The sequence below is a fragment of the Protopterus annectens genome, chromosome 4.part1, assembly GCF_019279795.1.
Source record: "Protopterus annectens isolate FY-2018-M chromosome 4.part1, PAN1.0, whole genome shotgun sequence".
NCBI lineage: Eukaryota > Metazoa > Chordata > Ceratodontiformes > Protopteridae > Protopterus > Protopterus annectens.
Window position 1 is genome coordinate 168,715,266 of NC_056734.1, and position 20,259 is coordinate 168,735,524.

The 20,259-nt window shown below is 36.5% G+C and overlaps 1 protein-coding gene across 3 annotated transcripts in view; it reads left to right on the forward strand.

Annotated features, from left to right (window-relative positions):
• The window catches only part of LOC122800798 (NAD kinase-like), a 673,639-nt gene that overhangs the window by 498,849 nt on the left and 154,531 nt on the right, over positions 1-20,259 (forward strand). For all 3 annotated transcript variants that reach the window (XM_044070075.1, XM_044070074.1, XM_044070076.1), the window contains exon 9: positions 12,594-12,693. In XM_044070075.1, the coding sequence (XP_043926010.1) occupies positions 12,594-12,693 (100 nt within the window). The remainder of the gene's footprint in view (positions 1-12,593; positions 12,694-20,259) is intronic.

The window sequence follows — 20,259 nt, forward strand, 5'->3', positions numbered from 1 at the left end:
AGCCTAGTACTTACCTATGAACCTATAAGAGAGTTAACTGTAAGTAAAACACACTTTTGTTGAGAGAGTTAACTGTAAGTAAAACGAACTTTCTTCTTAACAGTAGTATTTTTATAATGCGTAATATAATCTGCATGCTATGAAGTAAAGTTTCCTCAGTTGTTTTCAAGCATAACGGGGATACTAAAGTAAACAGGTGTTCCTGTTTTTTTTTTCTTCTCCTTTTTCTCCTTGTTCAATTTTAGGAAATGCAGCACTGCAATGTAAAAAAAGAAAAGTCTGATAGCATGATACAAAAAAAATTGACATACTTTTTCTCATTGTTGCATAGAGGAATGACTGGATTATAGCCTTTGGCTTGATCCAGTAACACATTTTAAGTCAAAGCAAATAAATAAAAAAGAACATCAAAGAAAATTGTATAGGTGGGAGGTTGGCATAATGGTCTAGGTATTTACCTTACTGACACAAGGTGCAAGGTTTGATTCTTACATGAGGTAATTGGCTAGGATTAAAATGGCCTACAAGGGCAGTTAGCTTAGTAATAATATATGAACCTATGAACTTAATAAAAGCTTTCCTCTAGCAAATAAATAAATGCTTGTAGAAGCAGCTCTGTATCTGGTTCTCATGTCTCCATAGAGACAGTCTTATGAAGAGCAATAAAAACAGAATTTGTTCTTTCAATGGCTAGGAGATAATGTTTTCTGAAAGCATTCAAGTGTTTTCCAAATCTAGGAGAGCAATAAAGATGAGACAAAAACCAGACAGCACTTAGTAGAAGCACAAGCAGTACCATGTGTCTTAGACTCTTAGCATGGATAACATTCCTTTTAGGTTAACCCAAGTTTGTGAGTGTGGCTGTTAGTTTGGGATAATTGGTCCTATTAGAAGGGTAAAACTTCAGTATTTGAAGATGTACATCATTTTGTATGTTAGTACTAAGTTGATAGGTTTTAAGGCTGTATTGGGGGTGTATTTGTTTTTTTTTTTTTTGTTTGAGGGCTTTCAATACAACTGAAAGTTTTGTAAGATGAGCTCAATTGGATATGACAAGAAACAACTATATAAAAAATCAACCTGCCAAACATTAGTGTATACATGTAATACAAAAGCTGGAACTAGATACTTAAAAATGTTATTCACATGTTTGTTTGTGTCTTTCGGCTTTTCCCGGTTACGGGTCGCCACAGCGGAACTCCGGTCTGCTAATGATTGGCAGTTGATTTTTACGTACCGGCTTGCCAGGCCTGACGCACAACCTTCAACGAAGGTACACCCACTCACGCATGTCTCCATGCAGAAGACGCTCTAGCTGAGAATCGAACCAGACAGCGTCTTACTGTGAGGTGACAACGCTACACATAAAACATGGAAATAATAACTTTATATCATAATGATGCTTTGTATGTCATCTTTAAATATAAATGATCTGACAGAGATATACAAAAACAGAAAGAGCAGTGAACTATGTTGCAAAACATAGAGTGCAAATAGCTGTGCTATAGGAGACGCATTTGTAAAGAACTGAACATGTGAACTTGATAAAGAAAAGTTTTCAGGATGGTTATTCAGTGGAATACCTAGAACAAAGGAAAATATGAATAGTTATATTAATTGCAAGAAGAGCTCCAATAGTGATAGAAGAAGATAAAAAAGATAATAATTGTAGATTTGTACTATGGGGCTGCTGGCAAGGGAGGAGGATTACACTGCCATATATTTGTATTCCACCTAAAACTGCTATAATGGAGCTTAAGAAAATTCTGGGAGAAGTAATCAGCTTTCAACAGGGGATATTACTTATTGATGGGGACTGGAATTTGAGTTACAGCAGTGAAGATATGTCTGGGGGCCCAGAAGGGAAAATATAAAAAGGAGGGTAGATTTTTGAAGAAACTTATGAAAGTATTTGGCATGGAAGATGTGAATTCAATAGTAGGAGTTTGGAGTGAATTTACATATTCCCCAATATATAAAAGGTGGGCTAGGCTAGACAGAACTTACATTTCACAGGAACATTTAATTGAAAGTTTTGATACGCAAACAATAACTGTTTCAGATCACATGCCAATAATAACTAAAATAAAAATGAAACACTGGCGCTTTCTCACCTATTTGTTGAAAAGAGAGGAATTTAAGGAATGGGTAGTAGAAATTATTCAGGAGTTATTAGAGAAGGTAGATATTTCTCCTGAAAATATAGCTAGTGGGTGGGATAAAATTAAAGTGGAGATTAAAAATAGGGTGGAAATAAAAGAAAGAGTAATATGGCTAAGAAATAACAAGAATTATGTAGAGGGACTGACGAATGTTAAAGTATTGCAGAATTGGGGGATTCTCGCAGAACAAGAAGAGGAGAAATTGCAGAATACTGAACAGAAAATAAGGGATTATCTCAATGATATGCATGAGTTTAGAAAAATTGCTGTTAAGCAACTGTTTTTTTTAATAATAACTCCGGAGCACAGAAACATATAGCACAACGACTCAGGCAACGTAAAGTAGAAAAGGTTGTTGCCAAGCTTAGAGAGCCTATAACAAGGAAGATAACAGTAGATCCTGTACCGGTACAAGAAATATTTTGGAAATTTTATGAAAGACTGTATCAAGCAGAGAAATACAGAAATTAAGAAAAGGTACAAATGGAAGTGTTTATGGAAGCATTAAATATGTCAAGGTTAGAGGTAGATGGGGCTCAATTACTAATAGGATAGGAGAAGATGAGATGAAAATGATGGTATATATCCAATCCACAGGAAAGACCCCAGGAAGAGATGGTATTCCTGTGGAAGTTTGGATGCTAGAAAGAAAAAACTGGCAAAGATCTTGAAAGTTTTGCTTAACAGTATTTTAAGAGGAGGAGAAGCACCAACAACCTGGAAGAAAGCAGTGGTGGCTGTAATACTTAAAGAGGGTAAAGACCCATCAGATATAGCTTCATACAGGCCCCTTTTAATCCTAAACCATGATTATAAAGTCTGCATATCTATAAAGGAGAAAAGAATGGCAAAAGTGGTGCCAGAATTGATAGATATGGATCAATGTGGTTTTGTGGAGGGGAGGCAAACATTTGACAACATTAACAGAACATTGATGATCCAGAGGGAAGCAGAATGTAAGAAAATACCACTGTTATTCGTGGGTCTTGATGCACATAAAGTATTTTAGTATGCTGTGAATTTTTGAGCAAGGCAATGGAAGCATTTGCATTCCATAATAAAATTGTAAGGTTGACTAGGAAGAAATATGAGGGATCTGAGGCGAACGTTAAAGTGAGTGGGTTCCTCTCTAATAATTGCTGTTTGAGCAGAGGAACCAGGCAGGGGTGTCCTCTTTTTCCTTTGTTATTTGTGTTATATTTAGAACCAAAGAAAATAAGGATTCAGAAATTCAAGGATATAATAGGTATCGTAGTCAAGAAAAGCTGGCTCTATTTGCAGATGATATTATTTTATAGCTGATAAAAGCAGAAAAGGACACTTCAGTGTTGGGGAACATTTTGAAGTAGTTTCAAGTCTTTACTGGGTATAAAATTAATGAAGCTAAAACAAAGGCAGTAGCTTTAAATTATGAACCCACACACAGATTTGTCCAACAATATCCATATTTATGGGGACATGATAAAATGAATTACTTAGGAGTATGGATTAAAAAGGATTCCAGTGTGGCAGCTAAGGATATGTGGGAAGAGACCAAACAAAAGATAATACAAAAACTGAGAAATTGGAAACTGTGTTATATGGATATAGATAGCAAGAAACAAGCAGTTAAATGTTTTTCGTCCCTTTAGTTTTATACACTGGTCAGACATATTGTTATCAACCAGAAGAGAAGTTATGGATAGCAATTATTAATGAGCTGAAAGATTTTATCTGGAAGGGGTAGATGGAAAGAGTCAAGTGGGATAAGCTGATTCTTCCAATAGAACAAGGTGGTTTGGGATTACCTGATTTGAAGGGGTATTTCAGAGCTACACAGTTATGACTCCTATACATAGCACAATTTGAAACGTTTTATTCAGAGTGGAAAGGGATGATTGTGAGACGGGGGAAGCTCAAGAAACAAGGAGAGACTGGAATTTTGGAAGTAGATCCTTAGGGAGAATAACAGTAACCATACAGAGTATTATATTAAGGCGAATAACAGTAACCATACAGAATATTATATTCATAAAGAAGCAGAAAGTATTCTAAGAACTAAGCCAATACGGCAATGGAGAAAGGAGGTTCTGTCAATAGGGATGACTGTAATTAGGTATACAGACAATAGGCAAGAGGGGATGGACTTTATTGCAGAAAACAGGGGCACAGGAAAATAATTTTCTTGGGTGGTGAAAGCCAGGGAACCTTTTGGCTAGGCTTATATAGGCTCTAGGTACGATAGCCTAGTACTTACCTATGAACCTATAAGAGAGTTAACTGTAAGTAAAACACACTTTTGTTGAGAGAGTTAACTCTAAGTAAAACAAACTTCCTTCTTAACAGTAGTATTTTTATAATGCATAATATAATCTGCATGCTATGAAGTAAAGTTTCCTCAGTTGTTTTCAAGCATAACGGGGATACTAAAGTAAACAGGTGTTCCTGTTTTTTTTCTTCTCCTTTCTTTCTCCTTGTTCAATTTTAGGAAATGCAGCACTGCAATGTAAAAAAAGAAAAGTCTGATAGCATGATAAAAAAAATTGACATACTTTTTCTCATTCTTGCATAGAGGAATGACTGGAGTATAGCCTTTGGCTTGATCCAGTAACACATTTTAAGTCAAAGCAAATAAATAAAAAAGAACATCAAAGAAAATTGTATAGGTGGGAGGTTGGCATAATGGTCTAGGGATTTACCTTACTGACACAAGGTGCAAGGTTTGATTCTTACATGAGGTAATTGGCTAGGATTAAAATGGCCTACAAGGGCAGTTAGCTTAGTAATAATATATGAACCTATGAACTTAATAAAAGCTTTCCTCTAGCAAATAAATAAATGCTTGTATAAGCAGCTCTGCATCTGGTTCTCATGTCTCCATAGAGACAGTCTTATGAAGAGCAATAAAAACAGAATTCGTTCTTTCAATGGCTAGGAGATAATGTTTTCTGAAAGCATTCAAGTGTTTTCCAAATCTGGGAGAGCAATAAAGATGAGACAAAACCAGACAGCACTTAGTAGAAGCACAAGCAGTACCATGTGTCTTAGACTCTTAGCATGGATAACATTCCTTTTAGGTTAACCCAAGTTTGTGAGTGTGGCTGTTAGTTTGGGATAATTAGTCCTATTAGAAGGGTAAAACTTCAGTATTTGAAGATGTACATAATTTTGTGTGTTAGTATTAAGTTGATAGGTTTTAAGGCTGTATTGGGGGTGTATTTGTTTTTGTTTTTTTGTTTGAGGGCTTTCAATACAACAGAAAGTTTTGTAAGATGAGCTCAATTGGATATGACAAGAAACAACTATATAACAAATCAACCTGCCAAACATTAGTGTATACATGTAATACAAAAGCTGGAACTAGATACTTAAAAATGTTATTCACATGTTTGTTTGTGTTTGTGTCTTTCGGCTTTTCCCGGTTACGGGTCGCCACAGCGGAACTCCGGTCTGCTAATGATTGGCAGTTGATTTTTACGTACCGGCTTGCCAGGCCTTACGCATAACCTTCAACGAAGGTACGCCCACTCACGCATGTCTCCATGCAGAAGACGCTCTAGCTGAGAATCGAACCAGACAGCGTCTTACTGTGAGGTGACAACGCTACACATAAAACATGGAAATAATAACTTTATATCATAATGATGCTTTGTATGTCATCTTTAAATGTAAATGATCTGACAGAGATATACAAAAACAGAAAGAGCAGTGAACTATGTTGTAAAACATAGAGTGCAAATAGCTGTGCTATAGGAGATGCATTTGTAAAGAACTGAACATGTGAACTTGATAAAGAAAAGTTTTCAGGATGGTTATTCAGTGGAATACCTAGAACAAAGGAAAATATGAATAGTTATATTAATTGCAAGAAGAGCTCCAGTAGTGATAGAGGAAGATAAAAAAGATAATAATTGTAGATTTGTACTATGGGGCTGCTGGCAAGGGAGGAGGATTACACTGCCATATATTTGTATTCCACCTAAAACTGCTATAATGGAGCTTAAGAAAATTCTGGGAGAAGTAATCCGCTTTCAACAGGGGATATTACTTATTGATGGGGACTGGAATTTGAGTTACAGCAGTGAAGATATGTCTGGGGGCCCAGAAGGGAAAATATAAAAAGGAGGGTAGATTTTTGAAGAAATTTATGAAAGTATTTGGCATGGAAGATGTGAATGCAATAGTAGGAGTTTGGAGTGAATTTACATATTCCCCAATATATAAAAGGTGGGCTAGGCTACAGAACTTACATTTCACAGGAACATTTAATTGAAAGTTTTGATATGCAAACAATAACTGTTTCAGATCACATGCCAATAATAACTAAAATAAAAATGAAACACTGGCGCTTTCTCACCTATTTGTTGAAAAGAGAGGAATTTAAGGAATGGGTAGTAGAAATTATTCAGGAGTTATTAGAGAAGGTAGAAATTTCTCCTGAAAATATAGCTAGTGGGTGGGATAAAATTAAAGTGGAGATTAAAAATAGGGTGGAAATAAATGAAAGAGTAATATGGCTAAGAAATAACAAGAATTATGTAGAGGGACTGACAAATGTTAAAGTATTGCAGAATAGGGGGATTCTCGCAGAACAAGAAGAAGAGAAATTGCAGAATACTGAACAGAAAATAAGGGATTATCTCAATGATATGCATGAGTTTAGAAAAATTGCTGTTAAGCAACTGTTTTTTTTAATAATAACTCCAGAGCACAGAAACATATAGCACAATGACTCAGGCAACATAAAGTAGAAAAGGTTGTTGCCAAGCTTAGAGAGCCTATAACAAGGAAGATAACAGTAGATCCTGTACCGGTACAAGAAATATTTTGGAAATTTTATGAAAGACTGTATCAAGCAGAGAAATACAGAAATCAAGAAAAGGTACAAATGGAAGTGTTTATGGAAGCATTAAATATGTCAAGGTTAGAGGTAGATGGGGCTCAATTACTAATAGGATAGGAGAAGATGAGATGAAAATGATGGTATATATCCAATCTACAGGAAAGACCCCAGGAAGAGATGGTATTCCTGTGGAAGTTTGGAAGCTAGAAAGAAAAAACTGACAAAGATCTTGAAAGTTTTGCTTAACAGTATTTTAAGAGGAGGAGAAGCACCAACATCCTAGAAGAAAGCAGTGGTGGCTGTAATACCTAAAGAGGGTAAAGACCCATCAGATATAGCTTCATACAGGCCCCTTTCAATCCTAAACCATGATTATAAAGTCTGCATATATATAAAGGTGAAAAGAATGGCAAAAGTGGTGCCAGAATTGATAGATATGGATCAATGTGGTTTTGTGGAGGGGAGGCAAACATTTGACAACATTAACAGAACATTGATGATCCAGAGGGAAGCAGAATGTAAGAAAATACCACTGTTATTGGTGGGTCTTGATGCACATAAAGTATTTGAGTATGCTGTGAATTTTTGAGCAAGGCAATGGAAGCTTTTGCATTCCATAATAAAATTGTAAGGTTGACTAGGAGGAAATATGAGGGATCTGAGGCGAACGTTAAAGTGAGTGGGTTCCTCTCTAATAATTGCTGTTTGAGCAGAGTAACCAGGCAGGGGTGTCCTCTTTTTCCTTTGTTATTTGTGTTATATTTAGAACCAAAGAAAATAAGGATTCAGAAATTCAAGGATATAATAGGTATGGTAGTCAAGAAAAGCTGGCTCTATTTACAGATGATATTATTTTATAGCTGATAAAAGCAGAAAAGGACACTTCAGTGTTGGGGAACATTTTGAAGTAGTTTCAAGTCTTTACTGGATATAAAATTAATGAAGCTAAAACAAAGGCAGTAGATTTAAATTATGAACCCATACACAGATTTGTCCAACAATATCCATATTTATGGGGACATGATAAAATGAATTACTTAGGAGTATGCATTAAAAAGGATTCCAGTGTGGCAGCTAAGGATATGTGGGAAGAGACCAAACAAAAGATAATACAAAAACTGAGAAATTGGAAACTGTGTTATATGGATATAGATAGCAAGAAACAAGCAGTTAAATGTTTTTAGTCCCTTTAGTTTTATACACTGGTCAGGCATATTGTTATCAACCAGAAGAGAAGTTATGGATAGCAATTATTAATGAGCTGAAGGATTTTATCTGGAAGGGGTAGATGGAAAGAGTCAAGTGGGATAAGCTGATTCTTCCAATAGAACAAGGTGGTTTGGGATTACCTGATTTGAAGGGGTATTTCAGAGCTACACAGTTATGACTCCTATACATAGCACAATTTGAAACGTTTTATTTAGAGTGGAAAGGGATGATTGTGAGACGGGGGAAGCTCAAGAAACAAGAGAGACTGGAATTTTGGAAGTAGATCCTTAGGGAGAATAACAGTAACCATACAGAGTATTATATTAAGGCGAATAACAGAGCCATACATATTATTATATTCATAAAGAAGCAGAAAGTATTCTAAGAACTAAGCCAATACAGGAATGGAGAAAGGAGGTTCTGTCATTAGGGATGACTTTAATTAGGTATACAGACAATAGGCAAGAGGGGATGGACTTTATTGCAGAAAACAGGCAAAAGAACCAAGTTATTGAGAGCAAATAATTACAAAAGGAAAGGGTAATAGAATAGAAAGAGGCCAATAATTTATTTGGACTGCAGGCTTGAGATTGCCTTCCTTATCAAGGATCGAAATCAGAGTATTGGCAAAGAGAAAGAAATAGGGGGATTCTAAGTGAAAGACCACCACTGGTTGAGTTTTTAGTATAATGTAGACTGGAAGCTGCTGTTAAAAAAGAAATAATTAGTAGAGAATATAAAATATTACATGATAACTATAAGAATTAGAGGAGGTTAGAAAAGATTGGAAAGAGAGACTGGATAAGCAATTCACAAAGAAACAATGGGCGATATATGCATGTCTCCCAAATATGCAACAAAGTCTAGAGGATTTATGATCTTTGTTTGGAAGTGTTTACGTAGATATATTTATACCCCAAGTAGACTCCAAAGAATTTTTGCTCTGGTAGACGGCAAATGTTGAAGGTGTGATGGGGAAGAAATAGGTAATTGGGCACATATTTTCTGGAAGTCTAATGAGCTGGCAGACTTTAAAGATTCCCTGCAGACTACTCTGTGAGACATACTGAGTGAGCAAATTGATGTAACAATGGAAATGATTGTTTGAGGTATGATACAGAATTGGAATTGCCTAGACATAGTAAGGTTTTGCTGAATCTAATTATGGTGGCTGCCAAAAAAAGCAATTACTAGAAAATGGAAATTAGAATCTAAACCTAAGAATGGTGAATATAGTACTAGACGTAGTGAATATAGTACCAGAGGTAAAACAACTGGAATTGGGGTCTTTAGAAAAGGACAGGAGCAGATTACATAGAAAAAAATGGGCATTGTGGTAATAATACATGCAGAGGAGGTATAAGGTTTAAAATAAGGCAGGATTTGAATGAGCTATGTAATGTTTGACAATGACTGGATAGACTATAAGTGATGTATAATGTTTGCAACTAAAATTATGTCGATATGGTTTGTGATGTATAATGTTTGCAACTAAAATTATATCAATATGCTTTGTTTTCATTTATATAACTGTATGATTGCCTATGTCATATGTGATTATTTAATAAAGATGTTTCTTGTTAAAAAATGCTCTTAAGAGTATTAACAATAACTTAGTGTTTTGTGAGCTTTTTTTTCTTTATCCATATGTGTTTGTCATTTCTTCTTGTTGGCCTTTAGTTTGTTTTCTTCAACTCTTTTTTATTTTTAATTGTGCATTTTTTATGTTTTGTTTCTCAGTTCTGTTTGTACTTTTTGTTATTTTACATTATCATTTAATATAGAATTTTTTTACATTTCTATGAGGATGGGTTTTTTAATGGTAAGTTGTGCGTGATTTCTTTTGGGCACTGTTTATATATAGCTCATTGTTTTAGTTGTTGTGCATATGTTGGTGTTGGTTCTTGTGATCTTGGCCATTATATGTAGTCACAAACTGAAATTATTAATTTTCTGTTTGCCATTATTTTGCATGTATTAGTGTTAATTTTGCGAATTCATTTAGTTTGGGTTTTTTATAGCTTCATAAGTTGATCCTAAACAAGCAATCACTAGGACTATTGAGAGCCTATCCAAGTAAGCTCATTGAATTACTGTGTAACCCAATGGTGTTCATTACTTTTGTCTAAAAGGACTACACAGGATAACCCCAGAGAGAATTAATGACCATCCAGTTATTAAGGTTAAGAAAATATTAAGTTTGAAAGCAGCAAAAGTACTGCTCTGTTTGACATTTAAGGGGAGTTTATTCCACAGCTGTGGAATACCTTGGGTTAGGTAAATTTCCTCTTAACAAGTCTTACTGATATTAGTTGAGAAACTTGGTATGGATTTTTGAGGAGCTGTTGGCTTTCTGGAGGTGCAGGAGGTGAAGTAGGACAAAATCTTTCATGGCTCATAAAGCAAAGCAAGTTTACCATAAAGCTGTATGGAGAAGACTGAGAACAAGAAGAGGGTTTCCAAGCTATCTGGATAACTAACAGGCTTAAGACCATTGATCCTGTTAGTAGCAAAAAATATCTTAAGGTTTGTTAAGTTGAGCTGTATGTTTAGAAAGGTCCATGCCAAAAGAAGCATTATATTCAATGAAGGACTTTGTAAGGGATGAGTACAGGGGAGCTAAGGCTTATCTACCTGTAGAGGAAATACCACTGAAAATTATCTGCACCAGATGGAAAAGTTTCTAAACCATCATGGATATACAGTGGTCAAATGATAGTGAGTTGTCAACATAGGTGCCAAAGTCCCTGATGACGATATTAGTTCAGAGGGGTTTGTCATTTTTATGTTAGGAACTGGGACAGTTTCATTTATCAAATAAAACCACTCTACATTTCTTAGCATTTAGCTTAAGGCCATCGTAGTATACCAAGAGATGACATAGTCAGTCAAGCCCTTGCTGAAGTAGTTTTATGTCAGTTTCACCTAGTTTGCAGTAACTAGCAACATGAACTGACAGTTTCACCTTGTTTGCAGTCATCAGCAAACTGAGATAGCCACAAGCCTCAAACATTAGACTTAATGCCCAGAAAAATAGATACCAGACTGGAGGGCCCCAGTACTGAGCCCTACAGTATACCTCTAAGAACATTTTTACTGTTAGGGAAAGTCCCTGCAGCTTTCCACTGTATGAATTCTGTCAGCCAGCCAGTTAGGTATCCAGCAGACAATGTTGAAATTTACATTACATTTAGTGCACTTATCAGTAGTACCTGCATGAGGGATTCTATTGAAGGATTTGGCAAGACTAAGATAGGCAATGCAAATGGAGTGACCATTTTTCAAGACTTCTGTGTATTTCAGATTTTTGTATGTGTGGTTATCTCTTTGTTTTCCCCACATTGATGTAAATGGGAAATTTTGGTTTTTATTTTATTAGTTTTTATTACTGTTGTTTTTTAATAGTTTGTGTTGTATTTGTGTAGAGCTTTTTTAACATTTAAATCATGTTTTTGACTGCATATAATATTGTTTTTGTCACTGCAGTCTTTATATGTTGTTTTCTATTCAAGCCAATGGAATGTTTTTCACATTATGGTATATCAGGCTGTAGAACTTGGCTTGGTTTATTTATTTTTTGTTAGGATAATGTAATTATCATGTAGAAATTTCTGAGTGATGTAATCAATCTGTAAATAAATTGTAATATTTATATTTTATATTGCATGTGTTTTTATTACTTTGTTGATCACAGATTAAGATAAATATACATGTTCATTCACACGTTCATTCACACACGCACACTTTGTGTGTGTGTATGTGTATGTGTGTGTAATCTGTACACATTTAAAACATCATTTCAGCTGCATAGCCTCTTTAGGCCTTTACCTTGAATTAGTATTAGAAAATGATGTTAGCTAATCACATCTTTTTTGTTTATATGAAGCTAAGTGTATACATTTAAAATGTATAGCTTCGTGAGCATAAGTTATGTAGTCACTGTTTGTGTTTAATTAGTTATGCTATGTACTCTGCTCTGCATTTCATGCTTGTCCGAAAAGCATAGCAGAAAAATGTTCACAGAGCTACACTAGCCATGCCTGAAAAAAATACATAAAGCAGTAGACTGGCTATCAAGTGTTACAGTCCATTGTTAGTAGGGACTGTCATAATTGTCCACTTATACAGAAAAGTGAGAACTCTAGGACAGTACAGTTATCTTTGGAAATGTTGACATCATCTCTCCGTAGCTTTGACACACTGTATTTAGCTGTCTGTGTCAAGGAGTTAGGTGTGCTAAAATTACTTTTATAGAATGAGCAAAGCTGTGTCTTCCAGGTTGATTTTTATGGCTCATGGATATGTTCTGGTAGCAGAAAAGTAAGTTCAGACAGATGTTAGTTAGATGGACTTAAGTTATGAAAATGGCTTTAAACTTTTTTTAACCTTCTGTTTTGTAGGTCTTAAATGAAGTTGTTGTAGATCGTGGGCCGTCATCTTACCTTTCAAATTTAGACTTGTATCTTGATGGACGACTCATCACATCTGTACAGGGTGATGGTAAGATTATTTGCTTTTTAATTATTTAGTTATGCCTGATAGCATGTCTGTCATTAATACTTTGCAAAAGAGATGAGCTTTTACACATTTAAGCAGTTGTATGATCTCTCAAGATCGCAGAACTGCATTTTTGGTTTTGCTGTTACTTGCATCTGGAGCTACAACCTCTCAAGATCACAGAACTGCATTTTTGGTTTTGCTGCTTCTTGCATTTGGAGCTACATCCCTGTACTTCTGTCAAGGCATTACTTGAACTACATTCCTATTAAGGGATGCACATTTGGCATTTACTGTGGCAGATCCAGAGCAGATGGGGAGCTCCTGCTAGCCAGATATGAATGCCAGTTCTCATTCACTACTTTGTCCCACTTCTTGGTACAATAACTCCTCATGTTCTTTTTATGTTCTACATGTTTAGAATTGCAGATATGAAACTGTGAACACTGAAATACAGAAAACACATACATTTCTTACAGACATTAAGGGCATATGAGGACTCCATATTAGGCAATACATTTAGCCCAAGATGATAATTCTGTCTTTCATCTCTTGCTTGTCCCTGCCTCCCCACAGCACCTGGATGATGTTTTTTCTGGTGCTTCTACAATGAATAGTAAGATTGGCAAAGATTGCAGTGAATTAGCTGAACTAAGATGGGGTCTAGGGACTATGGGTTTCTAGAAAATTTGTGGTACATTTAAGAGCTTTTCCAAATATTTTGATGCAATGATGACCTGAAAAAATCTTGTCCAAGTAAAGAAATTCAGTTTTGTTTTCTATCAAGGAAGAAATAAGTTGTGTCCAAAGCTTGCAGAACTGATAAAAAAAATAGTATTTCCCAACAGACATGAAGACAGACGCTTATGAGGCTACATAAAATATAACTGGAAATAATGCCTGCTTTCCTATCCCCAAAATAATTCATACTTCTTATGCGCCTGTCTTGTGTTCAATTAAGATTAAAGTGAAAGAACAAATGGCCATAATCATATATTTCAAGTTGATGATGTCTTACATATTCACAGAATGTCTCTTAACCCCTATCCCCCCAAAAAAAAGAAACAAAGAAAAAAGAAAATAACCATCTTGTGGATGCCAGTCTGATTTCAGACTTGGGAAGAAAATGCCACCGTAACATATTTCACCTTTATGCTGTTATATATATATATATATATATATATATATATATATATATATATATATATATACCATGCCTTTTTTCCCATCCTTTAAAGATAGCCACCTGTATACACGTCTGACATCTGACTGTAAAGGAAGTGGAAGTGTAGTCCATCATGTTGTTTCTAGACAGTACACTGCCCCCAGACAAACTTTACTGACCGTCTGTGCAAACTTCTGAACTCTTATTTTAAGGAAAGAAAAAAGCAAAGGAATAGTCCCATTTCCCTAGCCCCCACATAAGTTATATTAACCTTCTGTGCACATGTTTGAGTAGGGCCACCTCTGATGTCTTTTGGCAGTCAAATGAAGTAATAACCCAGGAATTTATTTCTGCTCACTGCTGCCAGAACCATTCTGTGCAACCCATTGCACCCCCATTGTCCTCTCAACTTGTCTGAAGAATCAGGGACAAAGACCCAAAATCAAGGACAAATTTTAAATATTGCTGCTATATACTTAAAAAGCGGTTGGAATAACAGGTTTTGCATTTGCAGCCATTTTCTGAAGGATACAATGTCTAAAACTCACATTTCTGTCATTATTTAGTGGCGACAGTCTACAGTAGTTTGCCAGAAAACCACAAATGTTATGAGGAACAGACCCAGATATGAAGCAAGATTAGGGACAGTGAAGAAAAACAAACACACACAACACACACACTGACCATCAATTACAGCCACTTGTATGACTTGTGTACACTTCAGATATCTGCTTATGATCAAATGAATGAATAAATACATAAATAATAGTCCAGAAATGTATTTCATCTGACTGATGTCAGAACCATACTAGGCACCCCCCCCCCCCCTGCTCTGCCCTCTCAACCTCTTAGTTTAAGAGTTTGGGACAGACTATTGCAGTTAGAAAGTTGGTACGATAATAGGCTTTCCATGCATTTTCTGAAGATGTAAAGTGTAAATCACAAATGTCTGTCATTTTTAATGACTGCAGTACTTGAGAATTTGCCGGAAAATAAAAATGCAAATTTTATGAGGAACAGAGCAAAATGTAAGGCAAATGTCATGGACATTTTGCAAAATCAGGGACAGTTAAGAGGTATTAAAAATGAGTTGACCAGTTGACTTTTTTGCACGCCTGTCTCTTACCCCTCCTACCTGTCTCACTATCATTCTGCAGACTTGTGTTTAAGACTTCCACTTCTCAACAAATTTGATAGCAGCTGCAAAACCAACCTAGGCATAGCAGCATGGGTCTTGAACGTGAGTGGGTTGTAAAGATCAGCTGACAAGGAACTGATCTTCACAGTCCTGTCATATTTTTGGAGCCATGCTGCCAAGCTGAACAAAAGATACAAGTCTTTGGTTAAAAAAAGTTAAAAATAGACTGTGCCACTAAAAACAAGATAGTTGAAAGAAAGGTAGGTATTAATAGGGTAACTTTTGCTTCTCTAACTGACCAAATAAATCTGCTATTGATTTAGTATTTCTTTTATCATACTGTTATTTGTAATATGTTTTCTCAAAGCATAACCTGATGTCAGTTCTTTTATTAACAATTCAGGCATGTAGTCACTACATTTCTATGTATATTCAGTCCATAATTGTTGAAAATGACCACACTGATAAATTAAAAGTCTGTGCTTCAATTGAGAACATATTGTCTAGTCTAGACTGAAGACCGTTAGTAGTATCTGTTAGTAGAGTACTGAAATTTTGATGAGTTTATATTTTCACTGTTGATTCCTTAGTCTAGTATATGACAGGTAAAGATTAAAACCTACTGCAGACTGAACTTTTAATATAGAACATCATGATGTGGTCTGTGCAGTGCATTGTATAGTGAGACCGCTTAAAGTGGGCAGTTATGATGAGTAACAGGCTTTCACTGCATCTGTGTCTGTTACAGTCTCTTGCATTTATATCAGCAAGGATGTCACTCAGCCTCTGGGAACTTAACATATTCACCTCTGTCTCTAACATGTGTATGACATCCAGTTCATTTATTTATAAATTTTTATGCAACATTTTTTGACCGGGACAAAGCCTATTTTCAGTGGAGGCTCAGGAAGAAATGCTCCAGATGCATGTTTTTGGCATGTGGGAAGGAGTATCCAGAGGAAACCCAAGTGAACACAGGGAAGGCATGCAGACTCTGCATAGAAGACACCCCAACCAAAAATCAAACCAGAAAATCGGAGAACTACTTGCTGTGAGGTGACAACATTAACTGCTGCACCAGTGTCAGGTAGCCAGTGCTTTGACTGATGATGTTTCCTAATGTACTTTACAGAAATATAGTAAAAAATGTTTTATATGATGGATTTTGTGTCGCTTGCACCCTTTTCAGTAATATAACAAACTCTATGACTTACACATCTCAGAGAAGTGGGCAAGTTTCACATTGTACTAGTCATGACCTGCGGGTTCAGTTGTTAGACTATGAATGGAAGTTTGATTTACAGTGTCAAGAAGTTGGCCTTTGGTGAGTTCTGAGGCTAATTATCTGACATCGATAAACAGTCAACATCATTTTATAACGTCTCTTTAAGTACTCAAGTTTTAATCTTCCTCTGATAAAAAATAGGGAAATGTAGTTCTGAGACATATTCCTTAGCTTTCCATACCGGCATATCAACTACAAGGTTGCAGAAGGGAGTCATTATCTGAAGGTTATTCTGAAGATCAGGTTGTATGTAGTCTGTTCCTTGCTTTTATACAGAGAGACCAGTTGTATTTATTTTAAGCTAGGATGTGAACTGTAGTGCAACAAATTAACAAAACTTTTTTAAGAGTTTCTCTTGGTTATTATCAAAAGCTGCGTACCCTTTGTCCTTACTAACACATTTGCTGTGCCACTCTTGTTTCAACCCACTAAATTCATCTCTAAGGCCAACCACCTAGCACTGTCAGGTGATCTAATGAATTTAAAAGTTGTACCTCCTCCCACATAGGACCCTATATCGAAAGTGGCCACCTGTAACACCAACTTTTAATTCAACCTTAACTCCTGCATTGACGTTTCTGTCCCTTTGCATCACTTGTATAATGGTAAGTTTAAGAATAAACCTCTACGTTGCCAGTATTGGCAAACTCCACTTAAAGAAACTTCTGTCTCTGAGGAGTAAACTGAAATCCTCCCCAGTTTTGAAGTGATCTTGGGAAGGTCTACAAAGCATTAACTCATAAGATTAAAACTTGAAAAGCCAAGTATGAAATGTATATTGCCTTCTCTTCCAAGGATAAATGTAAGGCCTTCTTTAACTGTGTTAGGAATTTCAGAAATAATACTCAACACTGCACATAGATGACCTCAAATGGTACCACCTACTCTGACCCTAAGGACATCACCAGTACACTTGTGGGTGAATTTAGCTCAAAATTCTCCCTATCCCCGTACTGCTTTGTCTATGCCTTCACCACAGCTATCTCTGAAACAGGTCCTTAAGTCCCTCTCCAGAATTAAGTCATTAACTGTATGAGTCTTGACAATATATCAAACCAGCTTCTTCTAGTTCATGGTAAACAAAGTTCATTCATTTCTTCTTTCACCTCTTCAGTCTTAGCGTGTTCACTGGGTACATACTCAACTCTTAGAAGAAAAGCCATAGTTGTACCCCTGCAGAGGAGTGGACCTACCACCAACTAGAGCTATAGACCAATTAGTTTTATTAGTATTATTTGTAAAATCAATAGTATTAGAGTGGAAGTCATAAGTAATGTTACTGGCAGCCTAACAATCCCTCAACCCAAATGTGTTTGGCTTTGTGAAGGGTAGGACATGTGTACTAAATCTGGTAGATTTCTTTCAGAAGGTATCTGAAGCACTGGGCCTCCCTTGATCTAGCCAAGGCCTTTAATATTTTCCCACGCTCTGGTATTATTGATAAATTTGCTCACTTAAATATTAACCCATGTATAATCCATTAGATAGCAAACTCTGGAATCTGGAGATGGCTCTCATCAGACTCATGATAGAGTATAATGCCCCATTCAGTATGTACCTGACTAGACACATGCAGCAACTGGAATGTCCACAAAAGTTTCTTACAAAAAATACAGGGAGTAAACATCCTATGCTGATTGTGTCAAAACACTGTCTGTTTATCCGTATCATACAAACTACTGAAAGGTGATCTTTGCCTGGCATACAGGACATCCCTGGACCCTGTTTTAATGAATCTTTTGAGCATCCTAAATTTTGCTTGTGACATAAATAGGATATGTTGGAGAGACAGATATGTTTTTCAGAGAATTCCCATTCTCTGGAACAGGCTCCGCATCCATGTGAAGCAGAGTTCTTCTGTATAACTTTTTAAGCACAACTTGCATCAATGGATGGGTAAACAGAAATTCACCCCTGGTCTGTCTCCTATGTCTCTTAGGGACAGAGGCAGTCAATAAATCACCACTTATATAAATCAAATGTGTGGGTCACACTTGGGTTGCATGGTTAGACTTATCAGGATCCTAGTGGTTGTTAGTCTAGCATACACCTATGAAACTATGAAATTGGCTCACAGATGAACCCATGTAGTCAGGGTGGGTGACGCACTTTCTTCTTGAAGGCTTGTCACCAGCAGTATCTCACAGAGTTCATACTGTACTCACTCCTTTTTGGTATACAGTTTTGTGATGTCAGACCTGGCATCAAAAGTCTATAGCAGACAGATTTTACTGATGATGGCCAACTCTGCTGTCATTAACTCTTCACCTGATGCCTATATCCAATTTCCCACTTTCAAGACCACAGATTGAACTTCACACAGAAAGCAGCATGTTCCTTGGGGAAAGAAGAAACCCCCTGCACTTGCCATATAAATGATACCCCATCAAAGTTAATCCCATTATTCAACACCTGGACACAGTTTTAGACCGTGAACTCTCCCTTGACCACCATGTGTCATCTTCTTTTAGGAAATCCTTCTACCTAACCAACTAATTACTAAAGGTATATCCTCGAGAACTATTGATGTTACTGTTCCCCTCTACTCCTCCCTAATCAGGGCCATAATAAATATAATGCCTCCTTTTAGCATGTGTATGTCTAAGCATATTGCCTAACTTACAAAAGTACAATTCCTGACTTAGAACTTATGTGGTATATACTCCTTAAATTACACAAAATGTCTAAAATCTGTATAATTTTTCTCTATCTTTAACAAACTCATGCTTGACAACCTCTGCTTGGCTTACAAGACTTGAAGGCCCCAGTCCACGTTACTCTCTTATGTATTCAGAAAACTGTTAATACCACCATTATCATCTGTAAGGACTAAGTCCTAACTGCAATGTTAACAGAAACTGTTGAAGAAATAGATGTCCCTCACAAAGTACCCCTGACTTATGGAATAGATTTCCACTCAATGCCAAGAAATGTAGCTTCCTCACATTTTTTTTTAAAACCATCTTTGATGAATAGAAGAGATTCTGTCTGATCTTATAGCTGCAGTTTTTGACAGCCATAACTCAGCTGTTCATTGAACCACTGATGTTGATTCCTTTAATGTTGACGCTGCTGATGTCAGTGAGGCCATTAGCCATAACACTGAGGATTGGCAAATTGAGGCAAGGCATCTTGATGCCAGTGCCAGTTTTGGCAGGATCAGCTTTTTGTTTGTCTACCTTCATGTCGAGTATAGCATCAGTGCTGACATTGATGGTGGTGCTTCTTCATCTTTTAGATGTTGGTACTATTAAGCTAGTAGGTTGGTTTCTTCCTGAACCCATAGCTGTTATTCTTGTCATGCAACAGGACAGAGGAAGCCAAGGACCTGTGCATTTTTCACCCATCAGCTTTCAAGATGATGAGGAAGCACATTGATTTTCCTACAGTACCCCATGCCCAGTGTCAAAGCTGAGGATGTTTCTGATTTCCATCACTTTCTTCCAGATAACTCTAAATTCGGGGAGATCTTTATAATGTAGTAAAAGAGGATAGCTCCTCAAACCCAGTATTCTTCCTGCAAAAGACACTGCAGGAGACCATTTAGTTCTCCCAGCAGTCTTGTCTTCTTGTGGAATATATTGACAGTATCCACCAGTATGGAACTAAAAGTCCAATATTGTGACCTCAGTACTGAGAAAAACAAGCAAGCTCTTCTAGTTCACGAAGTGCTGGAATTACATGTCAAGTACCCCAAAGCATGATTCCATAGTTGATAAGCAGCTTTCAAATAGGCTGCTGCTCTACAGAGACCAGTGGAATTTGGGGCAGTGGGTGTTTTTTTGAGAAGTGAGTTTATGTATTGTCTAATTTTTCCATGGGGACCATAAGCTACCTTTCACATGTGGTAGAGTTCAGTGAGGCTTTGCCAATAGAATACATCATTCACAAGTACAAGTGCCAGATGGACCTTTAAAACAAAAATTGCAGTTCCATTCTTTGACTCTGACATTGAGACTAGCTATAAGTCTGCTGTAGGTA